Source organism: Pelodiscus sinensis, chromosome 4 (assembly GCF_052426305.1).
Source record: "Pelodiscus sinensis isolate ZL-2025 chromosome 4, ASM5242630v1, whole genome shotgun sequence".
Classification (NCBI taxonomy): Eukaryota; Metazoa; Chordata; order Testudines; family Trionychidae; genus Pelodiscus; species Pelodiscus sinensis.
In genome coordinates, this window is record NC_143055.1 from 13,049,452 (window position 1) to 13,068,018 (window position 18,567).

General features: G+C 44.0%; 1 protein-coding gene across 4 annotated transcripts in view; it reads left to right on the top strand.

Annotated features, from left to right (window-relative positions):
* Nucleotides 1–18,567, top strand: part of EIF2AK3 (eukaryotic translation initiation factor 2 alpha kinase 3) — a 70,772-nt gene that overhangs the window by 44,420 nt on the left and 7,785 nt on the right. For all 4 annotated transcript variants that reach the window (XR_012904441.2, XM_025185612.3, XM_075930962.2 and 1 more), the window contains exons 11-14: nt 2,053–2,175; nt 12,294–12,443; nt 12,852–13,629; nt 18,129–18,296. Coding sequence is in view for 3 of the 4 variants with exons in the window: in XM_025185612.3 (XP_025041397.2) it covers nt 2,053–2,175; nt 12,294–12,443; nt 12,852–13,629; nt 18,129–18,296 (1,219 nt within the window). In the remaining variant the exon portion in view is untranslated. The remainder of the gene's footprint in view (nt 1–2,052; nt 2,176–12,293; nt 12,444–12,851; nt 13,630–18,128; nt 18,297–18,567) is intronic.

Genomic DNA, 18,567 nt, shown 5'->3' on the forward strand with positions numbered 1-18,567 from the left:
CTTTTCAAAGATAATGGCCAAAGGCTCCTCAATGACATTTGCCAACTCCTTCAGTACCCTTGGGTGCATTAAGTCTGGACCCATGGATTTGTGTACGTTTAGTTTTTCTAAATAGTTCCTAACCTGTTCTTTACCCATCAAGGGCTGTCCATCTTCTTCCCATCTTGCGTCGCTTAGCACAGGAGTCCAGGAGCCGACCTTGTCCGTGAATACAGAGGCAAAGAAAGCATTGAGTACTTCAGCTTTCCCCACATCCTCTGTCACTAGGTTACCTCCTTCATCCATTAGGGACTGCACACCCTCTCTGATCACCTTCTTTTTGTTGACATGCCTGTAGAAACCTTTTTTGTTATCCTTCACATCCTTAGCCAGTCGCAACTCCATTTGCGCTTTCGCCTTCCTGATAACCCCCCGGCATTCTCGAACTATACATTTAAGCTCCTCCCTAGTCATTTGTCCAAGTTTCCACTTTCTGTAAGCTTCCTTTTTGTGCTTAAGTACACCAAGGATTTCCCCTGTAAGCCAATCCGGTCTCCTACCAGGTTTGCCTCTCTTGCTACGCGTCGGGATGGTTTCTTTCTGTGCCTTCAATAAGGCTTCTTTAAAATACTGCCAGCTGTCCTGGACTCCTTTCCCCTTCATGTTAACATCCCAGGGGATTCTTTCCATCAGATCTCTGAGGGAGTCAAAATCTGCTTTTTTGAAGTCCAAGGTGTGTATTTTACTACTCTCTTTTCTTCCTTTGGTCAGGATCCTGAAATCTACCATCTCATGATCACTGCTTCCCAGGTTGTCACCCACCTCTACGTCCCCTATTAGTTCCTCCCTGTTTGTGAGGAGAAGGTCAAGCTGCGCACGGCCCCTGGTCGGATCCTTCAGCACTTGTACCAAGAAGTTATCCCCAACATTCTCCAAAAACTTCCTGGATTGCCTGTGTACTGCCGTATTGGTTTCCCAACAGATGTCAGGGTGATTAAAGTCCCCCATGAGAACCAGGGCCTGCGATCTGGAAGCTTCGCTCAGTTGTTCGAAGAAAGCCTCATCTACCTCATCCACCTGGTTCGGTGGCCTGTAGCAGACACCAACCACAACATCACTGCTGTTTGCTCCTTTAAACCTGACCCATAGACTTTCAACAAGTTTTTCTCCCTCTTTATACTGGAGTTCAGAGCAATCATAGTGCTCTCTTACATATAGTGCAACTCCTCCTCCTTTTCTCCCCTGCCTATTCTTCCTGAACAATCTATACCCTTCCATGACAGCGCTCCAGTCATGCGAGTCATCCCACCAAGTCTCTGTTATCCCAATTAAATCATATTTCTTGGCCTGGGCCAGGGCCTCCAGTTCTTCCTGCTTGTTGCCCAGGCTTCTCGCATTAGTGTACAAACACTTCAGGTAACCAGTTGATTGCACTATCTTCTCCATTCGAAACTGGGGTCCTCCTTTCTCGCTCCTTGCTCTATGCATTTCTTCCCGGTATCTGACTTTCCCACTCCCCGCAGGGTTTTGGTCACCGTCCCCCGACGAACCTAGTTTAAAGCCCTCCTCACTAGGTTCGCAAGCCTGCCCGCGAAGATGCTCCTTCCTCTCTTCGTTAGGTGGATCCCATCTCTTCCTAACAATCCTTGTGCCCGGAACAGAGTCCCATGGTCGAAGAAACCAAAGCCCTCTCTGCGACACCACCTGCGCAACCACGCATTTACGTCCTCAATTCGACGATCCCTGCCCAGTCCTTTCCCTTCAACAGGGAGGATGGACGAGAACACCACCTGCGCTCCAAAGTCTTGGATCCTTCTTGGATACATCATTGTGGAAAGTTTGTATAATTTGTGTTAGCTGCAGCTTGCAGGTGCAAATGTGAGATAGAGATTGTGCTAGGTACTGTGCAAGCACCTCATCATACAGCTCCCCACTAAAGAATATACAATCTTAATAGACCAGGGTAATGGAGAAACAGAGGTGAAATGACTTGTTCTAGGTGCACAGCAGGTCATGACTTCAACAGCAATAATTGACATACAAAATGTTGACTAGTAATTTTTTTTCATCCAGGTACCTAACAGATTTTGAGCCAATTCAGTGTATGGGTCGAGGAGGATTTGGAGTTGTCTTCGAAGCTAGAAACAAAGTAGATGACTGCAACTATGCTATCAAAAGGATCCGCCTACCTAACAGGTAATGAATGAGGTTCTCTATAGTAGAAAGGATGAGTTGTTATGGTCTGCAGTTTTATTTGCTGTTGAACTGATACCCTAATATCAGTAGGTTAAGATGAATGATGCATTTTTTTTTTATTGGAGGTTGTCTTGGTGTCAAGTGGTTGACAAACTTTCCCATAGACTGGTGAACCCTTTGCGTGAAATGCCATCAGGGCCTAAATTTGCAATGGGATTCTCAAGAAAATTCCAGTACCATAGAGGAATTCTCTTAGGTTCCATGAGGAAAGGAGACTAGACCTCTTATTATTTGCAGCACTATTAATTTGCTTCCCTCCCCCCCTCCTTTCCTACCTTTTTTTGCTTCCCCTTTTCCTTCTCTTTTGTGCCCTTTCTCTCTCCCACACACTCTTCCCACTTTGTCCTATCCAACCTTTTCATTTTCTAGTTCCTCAACCCTTGCCTTTCTTTCAGCCTCAGATGGTCATGCCAAGCTGCTGAATTGCCTTACACAGAGCTTGCAGCACTTCATTTTAGTGTGAGATGAGAGACTCTGCTACTGGGAATCTCAAATTAGGGCCCACGTCTACCCTGCAAACTGTGGTTGATGCAACTTATGTTGATGTACAGCTGCTGAAATTTGTATGTTATTCCACTGCTTGTATATATGGCTGCTTGCAGGAGTTCTGCTTGTGCTCAGTGGGAGTGCTTGTGTCGATATAGTGTGCTGTGTACCACAGGTAGGTATCCTAGTGTGCCACTCTCTATCTGCTGCAATGCCTTTTGGCACATTTTAAAATATTTGGTGAGATAACCATAAGATCTCACCTATAGATCTCTGAAGGAGGGATTTCCCAGCATGTAGCTTTCTGCATCTCATAATAACATCCTTATTTTCATGCCTTTAAAAAAAAAAAAATTTTTTACAAACCCATGCAGTGTTGTTCGATGTCTGCAATCTCTGACAGAGGCCTGCAGCTTGTAGTGCTCTGCATTATTCTTTTAATGGTTTCAAATATGGGGGATATGATTCTCCTGTATTTGCACATCCTCAGGAGGTTTTGTAGCAATGGAGGACCTGAGGATTTCTTCAATGATGGTTTGCTGAGTGGCACTGTGAAAAACAATTCAAGGTTGTCTGAATTCATGGATCAGCTGCAGACTTTGGAGTGCCACATCTGGGTCTGGGAAACAAGCATAGACTGATGGAGTGCATCGTAATCCAGGGCTGAGACAATGAGCAGTGGCTGCAAAGCTTTTGGAGGTGAAAGGCCACATTCCTGGGTCTGTGTGCTGAGCAGGCCCCTGTCCTTGAGTATCTGGACACCAGAATGAGGGCTGTATGGGCCATGAAGAAACAGGTGGCACTTGCACTCTGAAAGGTTCAGATGCTGGAGTTTTGGGAGTTGGGAAAACTCAGTGAGAGGTGTTGTTGATTAAGTTCTCTCTGTGCTGGGGCTGCCGCTGCTCCAAGCTGGGGCCAGGGATGAGGTGTATCCTTCCCCTGGCCGTGGCAGCTCAGGGCCAGAGGAGCATGCCTCTCTCCTGGCCACAGTGCCCAATCCAGAGCTGCTGCAACCGAGGGACAGGGGTTCCTTCCATGGCTGTGCCCAATGGAGCTGCAGCAGCCATGGAAAGGTGCCTCTCACTTGGCCCCAAGTTGCTACGGTGAGAGAGGTCTATAGGTATTCCTCTCTGCTCAGGGCAGCCAGTGCCCTGAACAGCCTCCCTCATGCTAACCCCTTAGCACCATTCCCTTCACACTGTGTGCAGAATGACTTGTTATATTGGTGCCCATAACAAAAATAATAGAAGAAACTCTGCTTGTCATGCAAGCATGCAGGGCCATTAATCATCCTACTGTGCATCACTGTGACTCTCAGTAATGTGCAGGACATAGTGGATGGATTTGCAGCAGTAGAGTTCCCAGAGTGCGGTGGGGCAAGAGCACATATGTCCCTAGTTGGTCATCAGCCCGCCTTGCAACAGAGCATATTAAGACAGCTGCTTTTCTGCTATTCAGGTGGTGCTTGATGTTCACATCTTTAAAAGCAACAGATTGTTTAGAAAGCTGCAAGCAAAGACATTCTTGCTTGGCTCTTGGGCTACTTTTGTAGATTTTGAAGTGCCAGTAATGATTCTGGGAGACCCCACCTACACCATGCTCAAGAAGCAATATGCTGGCCACATCAACAGTACTATTGAAAGGTTTAACTACTGGCTGAGCGGTTGTAAAATCAGTAATGGGCTTTTTGATAGATGGATAAGAGATGCTAGCAGTGTTTACTCTCTAGTTTGGGTCTGAGTGAGAAAAATAGCCCACTGGTTATGATTATAGCTGCCTGCTGTGTCCTGCATAGTATCGGTGCAGAAAAGGGGGAAAAACTGGTGGAAAGCTGAGGTGAAGTGACTTCATGCTTTCCGCAGCCAGACACAAAGACCAGTTAAGGAACCTGACTTGAAACTGCGCCTGAAGGAAGCTTTGAAAGAGCTCTTTAATTGTCAGACTCAGTTGTGTTCTCTGTTGAACTGTTTTCAGCCTGGAGCTTTGGGTGCTGTTAAGAATTACGCAGTGCATGCTATTCTTTTATAAATATGACTGGGTGTTTTTCTAACCCTGTGAATTAAAAGAGATCCTTTTGTGCATAAACAGAGTGCTCTGCTTGAGCCTACCTCCCCGCCTAATTCAGCAGGAGAGGGGGGAGATGAAAAGCAGATGCCAACTCTTGCTCTCTTTGTATCTCTACTTCTTCTTATATGGCAAGTTGATATCTATCTTTTGTTAACTTGGGGGTGGTCTATATACCATTAGGCGTGCCAGGTGTCTAGTATTGACCCGGACAGTCCGGTATTTTCACCTCCTGTCCAGTAAAAAAAATTAAGAAAATACCGGACACCTAAAATGTCAGGTATTTTCTGATTTTTTTTTATTATTATTTTTTTTTTTCCTGGCCAGGAGGTGAAAAACCTAGGTGCTTACCAGGTTCTGCAGGGGAGCTGTCCAGCCCAGAGCAGGGAGACAAGATGAGGGATGGCCACCAGCAGCCTGTTAGGGCCAAAAAGCCTTAAAAGCATTTCTTAAAGGAGCCACTCTGGTTTGGTGGGGGTTCCCCCCTCCCCCCCCCATTCATTCGTTTCTTTGCTTTGCTTTGCTTTGCTTTGCTTTGCTAAACAACTTTTGGGCACTTTCTTTTTTTTTTCCCCCTCAACTTTGGTTCCCCCTCCCTCCCCCCCTTTTTTTTTCTTAACAGAATTTTTTCCCCAGTGTTTTTTTTGTGTGGAGGGGGGTGTTCGGTATTTTTGGTTAAACCATCTGGCAACCCTAACTACCATCTTTAAACATTTTAAGGAAAAATGCATGCACCCATTTACCTGTGTTACCTTCCCCCTCTCCCACCATCATGCTCATCTGCACTCACCTGATGGGACTGGCTAGACCCGTGGTCCCCAACGCGGTGCCCGCGGGTGCCATGGCGCCCGCGGGTGCCATGGCGCCCGCCGGAGGATTTCTGGTCGCCCGCTGGAACATCTGGGTTGGCCCCGCCCCCGGCGCGTGGCACACGCATGGTGCCGGCTCCAGGCCCGGGACGCATGGGCGGCCCCTCCCCTGGGCGCGCGGCACATGCGCAGGGCCGGCCCGGGGCGCGTGGGCGGCCCCAGCCCTGGCCCCAGGGCACATGTGTGGTGCCAGCCTGGGGCGCGTGGCTCGTGGGCGGCCCCGGGCGCGCGGCCCATGCGCGGGGCCGGCCCGGGGTGCGTTGCCGGCCCCTGCCCCCGGGCACGCGGCACATGCGCAGTGCTGCCCCCGGGCGCCTGGCTCGTGCGTGGCCCCGCCCCCGGGCGCCTGGCTCGTGCGTGGCCCCGCCCCGGGCGCCCGGCAGCCACGCAACGTTGGGGACCACTGGGCTAGACTATGGTGGAGTCTCAGACTCGTCCTGGGTCTTCAGCTAAACACAAGATAGGTTGTTGCACTTCCCACTTTCTGTACACCTGGCATAGACCTTTGCTTTACTGTAGCACTGTTGCTGATCCTTTTTGTAACCCTTTTTCTGCATCCCCTAGAGAATCTGTTTCTCCTCGCATTGTTAGGAGATCTAGTATTCTTGTTACTCCAGGCAGGAATGTGTACAGTGTGTGTAGTTGGCATGGTTGGCTGGGCAGTTGCACACGAAAAGGGAGATCTGCAAGGTGTGCTCGCCAAAGTGGCCTATCAGAAAAGGCATTCCTAATACACGTGTGGAGTTTTAAAGCGGGTTTCTGGCTTCTGACCCCTAGGCAGTCATGTTTATCATTGTGAGTTGAACAGTCGTTTCAGGGCATAATGGGTCAGCAATTGGAGAACTGCTAGGATCACTACATGTCACACAGTGTCTGCGCTTACACTGTATTGACCTGAGTAGGTTGATCATGACTCCATGCCATTGAGGAAATGGTTTTACTGCATCCACTGTAACAGATCGCTTACGTTGGTGGGAGACCAGTTTGGTTGTATTGGATGCATAATGAATAAACCAACTTATGTCAGCTTAACATTTATAATGTATACCCCAGTGATGTGAACAACTAGTCAATTATCTGATAAGCAAATGCTTATCGGATAGTCAACATGCTATTTGTCTAGTCGCTTCCCCCTCTTCCTCCCTTCCCCCTGCTATCCGAAGTAGTAAGGGGGGAAGAAGAGGTGGTGCTTCAAAGCGGCAGCGCTCCATGGAACCCAGTGCCAGACCTTGGGCTCCGTGTAGCACTATCACTTTGAAATGCTGTGTGCAGCCCAGGGTCCCCAGCTGGGCTGAGCTGCACATGGCGTTTTGAAGCGGCACTGCTGCATGGAGCACAGGGTCTGCTGCTTAGAAACACTGCATGCAGCCCAGGGCCATCTGAGGACTCCTTCGCTGACCTTGAGCTCCATGCGGCACTGATACTTTGAAGCACCATGGGGAGCATGGGGCCAGTGGGGGACTGCTTGAATCCCCCACTGGCCCTGTGCTCCCTGCAGCGCTTTTGTCCTGGGCTGTTGCTACACTTAAAAGGCAGAGACGCCCTTATCAACTAGTCAGTGCAATTGTATCGACTATTCAGTTATCCAATTAATCTAAATTTAACATCCCTACTATACCAGGTATTGAACAGAAATAGCCCTGCTGGAAGGGAGAGGGAGCTAAGCTATTAAATCTGTTTTCTTAATAAATATATTAACCTGTGAATGAAAATAATAATTCACTTAAGGTTTTGTTCAGAAAATTGTGCAAGTCTCTGAATTTTACCCTGTCCCACAGTTAGCTGTTGAATGAAACAATTGTGACTTTGGTTAGTTAGTCTTCTAAAGAGATTTTGCACTTCGCCCAGTAACTAGAACACTGGTCTGGGAGTCATAGGCCTGAGGTATCTTCCCTATTTGCTGTGTCTTCCCCATCAGTAAAGTATAGATGAACGTTACTGTCTTGTAAAGTGCTATCCATGAATTATGATTTATAAATGCTAAATTATTATGCAGCATAACTCATTCTCTAGATTCTTTACTGTAATTAAAGGTTGTGTTTTTCTGTTGCTGCTGTGGTGGGGAGAGTTAAGCGGGACAACGACTTTCTAAGCACTTGTATAGTCCTTGGTTCTGGAATAGTTTGAGATTAAAATTAATTTACTTTTATCCAGCAAAGTTTTAATTTCCTTTCAGTTTAGTTCTAGCTTGTGTGTCTAAGGATCCTCTGCATATCTGAAGATACCCCTTCTAACTTTTTCCTCGCCTCTAGAGACCTAACGAGGACAGAATGAGACTAAGGAAGTCTGACTTTTTATGCTGCTCCTTCTTAGTTGAAATAGTTGTGAGTTGGTGTGCTCATAACCACTGAAATTGTGGTCCCTGCAGCACTCTGAACTGCAGGGACAGAGGTTGAGGAATTGGAGAGAGCTTCCTCAGGTCTGCGCAGAGTAATACTAATATGCCAACTCATAATAGTCTGGCTTTGGTTAAATGTGTGCTGGGAGAGAAGCTGAGCCCTGATTAGGGGGTGGGGCTTCACTGATTAGGGGTCCTATAAAGGTAGCCTTCTAGTCAGGCAGCGGCACAGGAGCAGCAAACAGAGCTGTAAACAGTGGAGTTTGAGTGGGAGTTTGTAAAGGGAGTTGGGATTGTGGGACTTGTTTGGAGTTTGTTTTTGCTATGGAGGGGGTGTTTTGGTTTGTTTTTGTGTTCACCGGACTAATAGGATTTTGGTGAGAAAGTAGATAAAACATAGAGGCATTAGTGGCCATGGCCCAAGTAGTAGGGAACACAAGGAGGATGATTGGATGTGGTAGCTGCGGTATGTACATGATTCTGGAGGGGGTACCTGAAAGGAATTTTGTTTGCATGAAGTGCCGCCTGATCGAGCTGATGGAAGAAAAGATCTGAGGACTGGAGATGCAGGTGGAAACTCTGGTTGAGTTTAGAAGGGGGTTTGAGCAGATGATGGGGCAAAGGCATGACGTGGTTGAAGGGGAAAGTTTAGATATGCAGATGGAAGCAGGATCAAGGGCCTCAGGGGGGACTGCTGGGTGAAGAAAATGGACAGTGGAAGCATGTGACTCAGAGAACCAGGCAGGAAAAGATGGGTCAGTGAAGGAAAAATAGAGCTCAAGAATAGGTATGTGGAGCTGGAGAATGAAGAAGGGCTACAGCAGGTAGATAATGAAGATGGAAGGGTGAGGAAGAAGAGAAGAGTGGCTAGTCCCATAGATAAAGCGGAAGACTTAATGGAGACAACACCAATAATGAGCATTAGGAGGATACAGGATGGATTAAAGAGGATTACAAGGGAAAATAGGAATGGCAAGGACTTGCAGCCAGAGGAAGCTAGAGATAGACCAGAGAATTTCACTGTCACTAGGAAAAGACAGGTCTATGTGATTGGGGACTCCTTATTGAGAAGAATAGATAGGCCTGTTACCAGAGCTGATCCAGAGAATAGAAGGGTGTGCTGTCTGCCAGGTGCTAAGATACGAGATGTGGAACTGAGGTTGAAGAGGATTATTAAGGGAGCAGGAAGGAATCCATTGATCATCTTTCATGTAGGAACAAATGATACGGCTAGATACTCGCTGGAATGAATTAAGGGAGACTATGCTAGGCTGGGGAGGATGCTCAAGGAAATTGAGGCTCAGGTGATCTTTAGTGGGATTCTGCCTGTTCCTAGAGAAGGGCAACTAAGATGTGACAGGATTATGATGATCAATAGATGGCTTAGGCAGTGGTGCTATAAGGAGGCCTTTGGGAAGTATGGTCACTGGGAGGCATTTATGGACAGAGGACTGTTCTCTAGGGATGGACTTCACCTAAGTAGGGAGGGAAATAGACTTCTAGGATGAAGGCTGGCTCAACTGATTAAGAGAGCTTTAAACTAGGAATTTGGGGGAGACGGTTGGGAGATGCCCAGGTAATCTCTACGCCAGATTTTAACACTGAGAGGGAAGAAAACGAAGTAAGAAAGGATATAGCTGGGGGTAGGAGAATGAACATGAGGAAGGGTGGGGTGGATACTAGTCTAATAGGTCATATTGGAGGTATAACGTCCGTGCCAAATTGGGTAAAGAATGTGAATGAGGCCAAACAGCAAAAATTAAGATGTTTGTACACCAATGCAAGGAGCCTAGGTAACAAAAAGAAATTATGGATCTTAAAGTGGAGGAGGCCTGGAATTATTTTAAGTTAAAGTTGCAGAAGCTGTCAGAAGCCTGTATCCCTAGAAAAGGGAAAAAAATTATAGGCAGGTGTGTTAGACCAAGTTGGATGAGCAAGCATCTCAGAGAGGTGATTAAGAAAAAGCAGAAAGCATATAAGGAGTGGAAAATGGGAGGAATCAGTAAAGAAAGCTACCTTATTGAGGTTAGAACATGTAGGGATAAAGTGTGAGAGGCTAAAAGTCAGGTAGAGTTGGACCTTGCAAAGGGAATTAAAACCAATAGTAAAAGGTTTTATAGCCATATAAATAGGAAAAAAACAAAAGAAGAAGAAGTAGGACCGCTAATTACTAAGGATGGAGTAGAGGTTAAGGATAATCTAGGAATGGCCCAATATTTGAACAAATACTTTGCTTCAGTCTTTAATGAGGCTAATGAAGAGCTTAGGGATAATGGTAACTTAACAAATGGGACTAAAGATATGGAGGTAGATATTACCATATCCGAGGTAAAAGCCAAACTTGAACATCTTAATGGGAGTAAATCGGGGGGCCCAGATAATCTTCATCCAAGAATATTGAAGGAACTGGCACATGAACTTGCAAGTTCATTAGCAAAATTTTTTAATAAATCTCTAAACTCAGGGTTGTACCATTTGACTGGAGAATTGCTAATATGGTTCCGATTTTTAAGAAAGGGAAAAAAAGCGACCCAGGTAACTGTAGGCCTGTTAGTTTGACATCTGTAGTATGTAAAATCCTGGAAAAAATTTTGAAGGAGAAAGTAGTTAGAGACATTGAGGCTAATGGCAATTGGGACAAATTACAACATGGTTTTACAAAAGGTAGATCGTGCCAAACCAACCTGATCTCCTTTTTTGAGAAAGTAACAGATTTTTTAGATAAAGGAAATGCAGTGGATCCAATCTACCTCGACTTTAGTAAGGCATTTGATACAGTAGCACATGGGGAATTATTGGTTAAATTGGAAAAGATAGGGATTAATATGAATGTTGAGAGGTGGATAAGCAACTGGTTAAAGGGGAGACTACAGCGGGTCATATTGAAAGGTGAACTGTCGGGTTGGAGGAAGGTTACTAGCGGAGTTCCTCAGGGATCAGTTTTGGGGCCAATTTTATTTAATCTTGAACTTGGCACCAAAAGTGGAAGTGTCCTAATAAAATTTGCGGATGACACAAAGTTGGGAGCTATTGCCAATTCAGAAAAGGATCGGGATATCATACAGGAAGATCTGGATGATCTTGTAAATTGGAGTGATAGCAATAGGATGAAATTTAATAGTGAGAAATGTAAGGTTATGCATTTAGGGATTAATAACAAGATTTTTAGTTATAAGCTGGGGACACATCAGTTGGAAGTAATGGAGGAGGAGAAGGACCTCAGAGTCCTGGTTGATTATAAAATGACTATGAGCCGCCATTGTGACATGGCCGTGAAAAAGGCTAATACGATCTTGGGATGTATTAGGCGAGGTATTTCCAGTAGGGATAAGGAGGTGTTAGTGCCATTATACAAGGCATTGGTGAGACCCCATTTGGAATACTGTGTGCAGTTCTGGTCTCCCATGTTTAAGAAGGATGAATTCAAACTGGAACAGGTACAAAGAAGGGCCACTAGGATGATCCGAGGAATGGAAAACCTGTCTTATGAAAGGAGACTCAAGGAGCTTGGCTTGTTTACCTTAACCAAAAGAAGGCTGAGAGGGGACATGATTGCACTTTTTAAACATATTAGAGGGATAAATACCAGGGAGGGAGAGGAATTATTTAAGCTTAATACCAATGTGGACACAAGAACAAATGGATATAAGCTGGCTAGTAGGAAGTTTAGACTTGAGATTAGATGAAGGTTTCTAACCATTAGAGGAGTGAGGTTCTGGAACGGCCTTCCAAGGGAAGTAGTGGAGGCAAAAAATCTATCTGGTTTCAAGATTAAACTAGATGGGTTTATGAAGGGGATGGTTTGATGAGATAACATGATCTTGGTAACTAATTGTCCATTCATTATCAGTGGGAATAGGTCAATGGAGGGATGATAGGAGTTACTATAGAGAACTTTCTGGGTATCTGGCTGATGAGTCTTGCCCACATGCTCAGGGTTTAGCTGATCGCCATATTTGGGGTCGGGAAGGAATTTTCCTCCAGGGTAGATTGGCAGAGGCCCTGGAGGTTTTTCGCCTTCCTCTGTAGCATGGGGTACAGATCACAGCTAGAGGATTCTCTGCATCTTGGGGTCTTCAAAGTATTTGAAGGCTTCAATATCTGAGATATAAGTGAGAGGATTATTCTGGGAGGGGTGGGTGAGATTCTGTGGCCTGCACTGTGCAGGGGGTCAGACTAGATGATCATAATGGTCCCTTCTGATCTTAAAGTCTATGAGTCTAAATGTCAGTTCTTAAATCCTCTTCAGAAATGGCCAAGTAAGACTGCTGCTTAATGTGTTAATTTTTGTTTAATCCTAGGGAATTGGCTCGTGAGAAGGTGATGCGTGAAGTTAAAGCTTTAGCTAAACTTGAACACCCAGGTATTGTTCGATATTTTAACGCATGGCTGGAAGCACCACCTGAGAGATGGCAGGAGAAGATGGATGAACTATGGATAAAAGATGAAAGGTAACATTCAATTTCTTCACTGTTTGAAAGTGATACCGTGTTCAGTGATGGGAGGGAAGGTTGATGTTCTGTTCAATAGGAATACAGAGACCTGCCAGTATAGAGAGGGCAATACGTTGTTAAACTGAAGTTGATAGACTTAATTATCATTGTACAAATATGTTAATCTTATTTAAAATGTTTCACTCAGCCTTAGTCTTCTAGCCGATTGATAAAATTCTGTGTTTTGCCTATGGGAGACCCTTTGCTTGACTGTTGCATTTGGGCCTTTGTGTGATTAGAAGTTTCTTTGGTTGCTACAATGTAATTTTAAACTTTAGAACCCTAATAGAACGCTTGTTAGATCCCCTTAAATAATTGAGGATTAAACACAATTCGGTAGTGTTAATCTGACTTTGCTTTTTTTAGTACTGATTGGCCATTCAGTTCTCCCAGTCCGATGGACGGTCCATCATTCAAAATTAGAACAGAGCCATTGTCTACAAAGGAGCACATTGAAGTTATTGCTACAACACCACAGCGAGTTAAGTCTTTCTCTGTGGGGATAGCCTGTGGCCAGTCCGATTCATCAGAGAGCCAGATTTCTCCAGTGGAGTTCTCTGCTACTGACAATGAGGTCTTGCACCAGTCAACAGATCTGATGTTAAACCTGCAGGACAGCGTCCTTACAGACTGCGATATTGAGGATAGTACTGTTGATGATGCTGATCCAGGCCACTCCATTGAACTTTATCCTCCAGCTGGGCCTATCGTGCAGTTGAGAGAGAGGACCTCATCCTCCATTGTGTTTGAGGATTCTGGCTGTGATAACACTTCGAGTAAGGATGGTAACAGAAGTGATGCTTCACGTGACTACTGCCATTGTGAAGAAAAAGCAACAAGTACAAAGGGATCTGATAATAGGAAATCTCCTTCCGGAAGCTCTCTGTCTGTTTCTCCACCAAGACCTACAAGCTTAAGTCTGGACTTTACTAAAAGTACTGCAGAAAAAGTCAAACCCACCTCACCAAAAGTGTACCTCTATATCCAAATGCAGCTGTGCAGGAAGGAAAACCTCAAAGACTGGATGAGTAGAAGATGCACGATAGAGGAGAGGGAAAGAGCAGAGTGTCTTCAGATATTCCTGCAGATAGCTGAGGCAGTTCAGTTTCTTCACAGTAAAGGACTAATGCACAGGGACCTCAAGGTTTGTACTGATAAAGAATGCTATCCAGATCTTATCCTTTTGGCTAGCCAGCATGATCTAATGAGCAGTGTGCACCACTGAAAGCTTGGAGCTCCTGAATTGTACACCTGGCTGTGTCTCAACTCAAGGTGTCCTTGGGCAGATGTCCTCTCTCTCCCCTTCTGTGGCCTTGTCTTTGCTGCAATGGTAGCACAAATTGTGTGCATTGTAGTTAACTCCTCTTCAGTTAACCTGGCTCAAGTGAGAATGGTCACATTGCAAAACAACGCATGGGCTGCACAAAGGGTATTAATAGCATGGAGTAGCTGATTCCCCACTGCACTATTAATTTGTGCTTCAGCACCTCTTGAGCTTCAACCCACACACCCAGATGGGCCAATTAACTCAAGTTTAAAGCACCACTTTAAGCTAGCTTGGGTTTTGTATGTGTATGAGAGAGAGTTAGAGGTACCACTTGAGTTATACCTCAGGATATGACTGCAGTGAAGCCAAGCCCTGTGTTTTCACTGTCTGCTACCTCAACAGGATCTCCTGCCTTGACAGGGTATTGAGAGGATTAGTCAATGTTTGTATAGTGCTTTGGAAATACTTGTCCAGGTGGGGTAAATATTGCCATTAATTATGGCTATGAAGATTTCCCATCTACAGGCTTATTCCTACTAGACACAGTTAAGCTGCATTCGTTATAACCTGCCTTCATTCACTCTGTTTCCAGTGAACGATACATCTTATCTTAGCTTGTTGTTGAACTAGAGGGCATGATTAGTTTCCATTTTGAAATCAGTTCTACAATTCAAAGTGAACCAGCTAATACTATTTATCTATCTTGTTTTTGCTATGGTGATACTTCTTTGGAATTCTGGTTCTAAAAGGGAAAAAGTGCTGAAACTGCACAACTAAAAATTAAACTACTTGCAGCCGAAGTCCTGGACCAGTGCCAGAAACCCAGTACAACTGATCTGAGGGTTTCGATGTCTAATATCTATTAAAGCATCAGAACTAGAAGTGAATGATATTTTCCATGAGAAAGTTGTTAGTGTTTGTTTCTAGTTCTGGTAGTTTGAGATATTGAGGTCTCACATTTAAAATTGGATCATTTTAATTTCCCACTGTATCCTTCCCCCTTCACTGAAATTCTGAACTGACTTTAGTGGCTGCTAGCTCTAGAATTTCTAGTGTTAGAATCGCTATTTTACAACACCAGTATTTGCTGATGCATATAAAAACTTAGGTATAATTTTAATTCACTCTGGGGATCCTTCTCCCAATGAATTCTAAAAAACTGCTAACACCAGAGGTAAGTCCTTTTCGTTTGAGGAGCTGTCATTGCCTAATTAAGTGGAGCAAATATTGAATTTGGAAGAACAAGATAAAGTCCACTATTTCCCCCTCACCCACCACTTATCTGCAATGTTTATAGCTCCTCAAACATGGAAGTAAGTATTTGACCTCAACTGAAGCAAGGAACTGAAATATCTAATTAGATTGAGACAATTGCAAAGAATGTTAAGGTTTGTGAAACTACCAACATTTTACAGACCTAATTGAAATTCAGTTACAACAGCAAAAAATTTGCCAGGAGTTAGAAACACTTGGAACCAGTCAAAATATTTTTGGGACCAGCAAACTTTTTTTATACTGATTTTTTTTTTTTTTAAACCAAGAATCAGAGAAATGTTAATCCCAAGAAATAAAATCGGATAATTTTCAGATGCAGATACAGAGGCAGCAAGTCAGGGGGGAGATGGGAATGTGTGTAGTTGACAAGATTAACCGATAAACTCAGGCTTATTGGTTAATCGTGTAGTCGTCTACATGTTGACATCCCTAATAATAACACTATAGATATCTTATAGCTTTTGCAGAACTTTTCATTGAGATCAGTGTTTGCACTGATTCTCCAGTACAAGATAACTGAAGCTCTGCAGAAATTGAGTTGAAGCTCTGCTCTCTAAACCAGCAGTTGAGTTGGAATCTTTCAGGGACCTCCTTAAAATTTTACAGACACTGGCAAGGAGGTGGACAAAATATTCTAAATCTCTCCTGTTTCTAAATTCTTGCTTAGTATGACAAGCATTATTGGTATGTCATTGAACAGACCACTTTATTTACCCAAAAAACCTGAGAGTATATATAAAGAATGTCTAAAAGCTGTATCTTGCAACTCTGGATTCTATTTTACAAGGAAGCTTATTAGTTTTCTTGGTAGAATCAACAAGCTAGTTTATTCACTTTACTGTGGTTCTTGAAACGTACTGGAACAAATCTTAACCTATTGTTGTGGTTTATCTAAGAGGTTTTAAATTTGTACCCACAGTTACAGGTAGTGACTGTGTAATTGCAGAACTGTTCATTGTAAATACAGGTATTTAAGGCTCATATTGATCAGAGCTGGCCTTGGTTCAAGGTAAAAGGAATTTATGCTATTTTCTAAATTGGTGAGAGATGTCACATTTAGATTTCATTAGAAGGGATTGAGCCATGTTAATAAAACCAGTTGTTAAGGGTCCAATTCCCCCTTCCTTTTAGAATCCCTCCCTCTCCCCATCCATAATGTTTTCTTCCTTTTCATTGTATTGGACGAGGAAGTATGATCTTGTCTTCAGATTCCTGCATGTCCGTAAGCTGGAAAAATCCTTCAACTGTGGTATCTAAATTACTAGTGGAGGAATCTGTGCCCATTGTTCCATACTACTGTCTGAAATACGTATTTTTGATACCTCACGTACAGGAAGAGAAAGTTGGGGGAGCCCATTCACTTCAGTTGACAGGTGTTCATAGACTGGTGATGAGGGCCATATAAATACCTTTGTAGATTGAGGATGCTGTACATTCGCAAGGTGGTAATTATCCTGCGCTAAAACTCAAGGACAGGGTATTCATTTTAGGAAACAAACCCTGAGGCTGCATTTACCAGCCCTGGGAGTGATGATTACTGAATTAACAAAGCACTTCCTATCTAGTGATGAGGAAATCTACTTACTCTCTTCAGAACTCAGCTCCCTCTAGCCATCTCTTCACATAACTCCATTCCTGAGATCTCCTCTATCCTTGCTTCTTCTAGTCCCTTTCTTGAAATCCAACTGTCCTCCATTAAAATAACTCCTTTCATGTGTTGAATACATGGGTTAACAGAAGAGTAGCCCGTGTCTGTTGTGAGCATGTCAGAAGGAAGTTTTGAAGGCACGGACCAAACAGAATAGACTCACAGTACGTTATTTAGAAATAACCAGTTATACAGATCTTCTCTGAGTGCAGCATTGTGCATATAGATAAAGATCCACAACAAAAAGTTATGTTTCAAAAGCTATTAGGCATTCCTGTGCTGCTCTTTGTGAGATCATTGCATTTCGATAGCTGTTGCTAGTGATTGTGTTTTACTAAGCAGGGGCTGAGGCAAAGCTGAGACTAGTAGTTCACTACTGCATTCACAAACCGTGGAAGTATTAGGTTTTAAATTAGGAATTACCTTGTTCCATTGTGGATATACTGGTCTTCCCATTAAAATCAGCATACTGCCAGTAGGAAAGCAGGACTTAATTCTCAACTTTCCATGATGTTTGTAAGTGTAATGCGGTTAAGAGGGTTGCTGAAATCTAGGTCAAAACTACCCAGATGAAAGTATGGGGGGGAAGGGGTGTATGTGTGTGTCAGAGTAGGGAACTGGGAGTCAGGACTACAGGCTTCCAATTCCTGACGCAGCCACTGATTTGTGATGCAATTCCTGACCCAGACATGCTATCAAGGGAGAATCAGGAGCTCTGTGACTCAGGCTACGTCTACAGTGTACCTTAATTCTGGCAGTGTGCAGGGTATGGCAGGCTGCATGCCACAGTAAAAGCAGGCAGTGTTCACGCTGGTGTGTGTAGCTACATATCAGTGTGAGATTTCGGCAGCTCCCACTGCTTGCCAGAACCTTTCCCCCACCAGTGTCTTTCCTTGTGGGGAAGGGAGGCAGCAGGACACTCCACTGCTAAAAATAGCAGGGTAGACAGGGAGACACTGCTTGAGCAAGTAAGTACTGTGTTGAATCCATGCCTGAGTACATACTCGCAGACTTCAGGCATATTTTGACTCATCCAAGCAGGAGATTTCACTGTCTGCACTGCTATTTATGCCCATGCTGCGGGAGCTCCTTGGGAAGGCACACTACATGCCAATAAAATAAGTGTGCAGTTTGGATGCACCATTAGTTGTCCCCAATCTTACTCCAGAAATATTTCGCTCATAGAGGTGTTGATAATAGATACTTGTGAAGTGTGTTCAGCTCCTCAAATGACTTTGAGCTAAAGGGATTTAAAGAAAATGAGATTTCAGCTAATGTTGAATGCTTTTTGCCTGAGTAGCTGGGATTCTCAGTATGCTCTGCTAAGTAAATTGATCTTCATTTTGCAGTTCACCTTTAATGTAGTCTACCTGAATTAATTGCTGTAGATAGGGAGCTAAAGACCTTTTTCATGTTTGTAATTTGTGTTTTTCTCATCTAATTGGCTTTCCAGCCTTCCAATATATTTTTCACAGTTGATGACATTGTAAAGATAGGGGACTTTGGCTTGGTAACTGCTATGGACCAAGATGAGGAGGAAGAATCAGTTCTTACTCCAATGCCAGCTTATGCCAGACACACAGGACAAGTTGGGACCAAACTGTACATGAGTCCAGAACAGGTGAGATTTTTCTCTTGCACAGTGCAGTGTCATGAATGGATTTAGTCCTTTTCTTGTCTTTAAAAAAATATAGTCATAGAATCATAGAATACTAGGACTGGAAGGGACCTTGAGAGGTCACAGAGTCCAGTCCCCTGCCCTCATGGCAGGACCCAGTACTTTGTAGACCATCCCGGATAGACATTTATCTAATCTACTCTTAAATATCTCCAGTGTCTTGTAAAGTATTAATAGTGTCTTGTTAAAGTTTATTTAATTTATTTTTGACTAC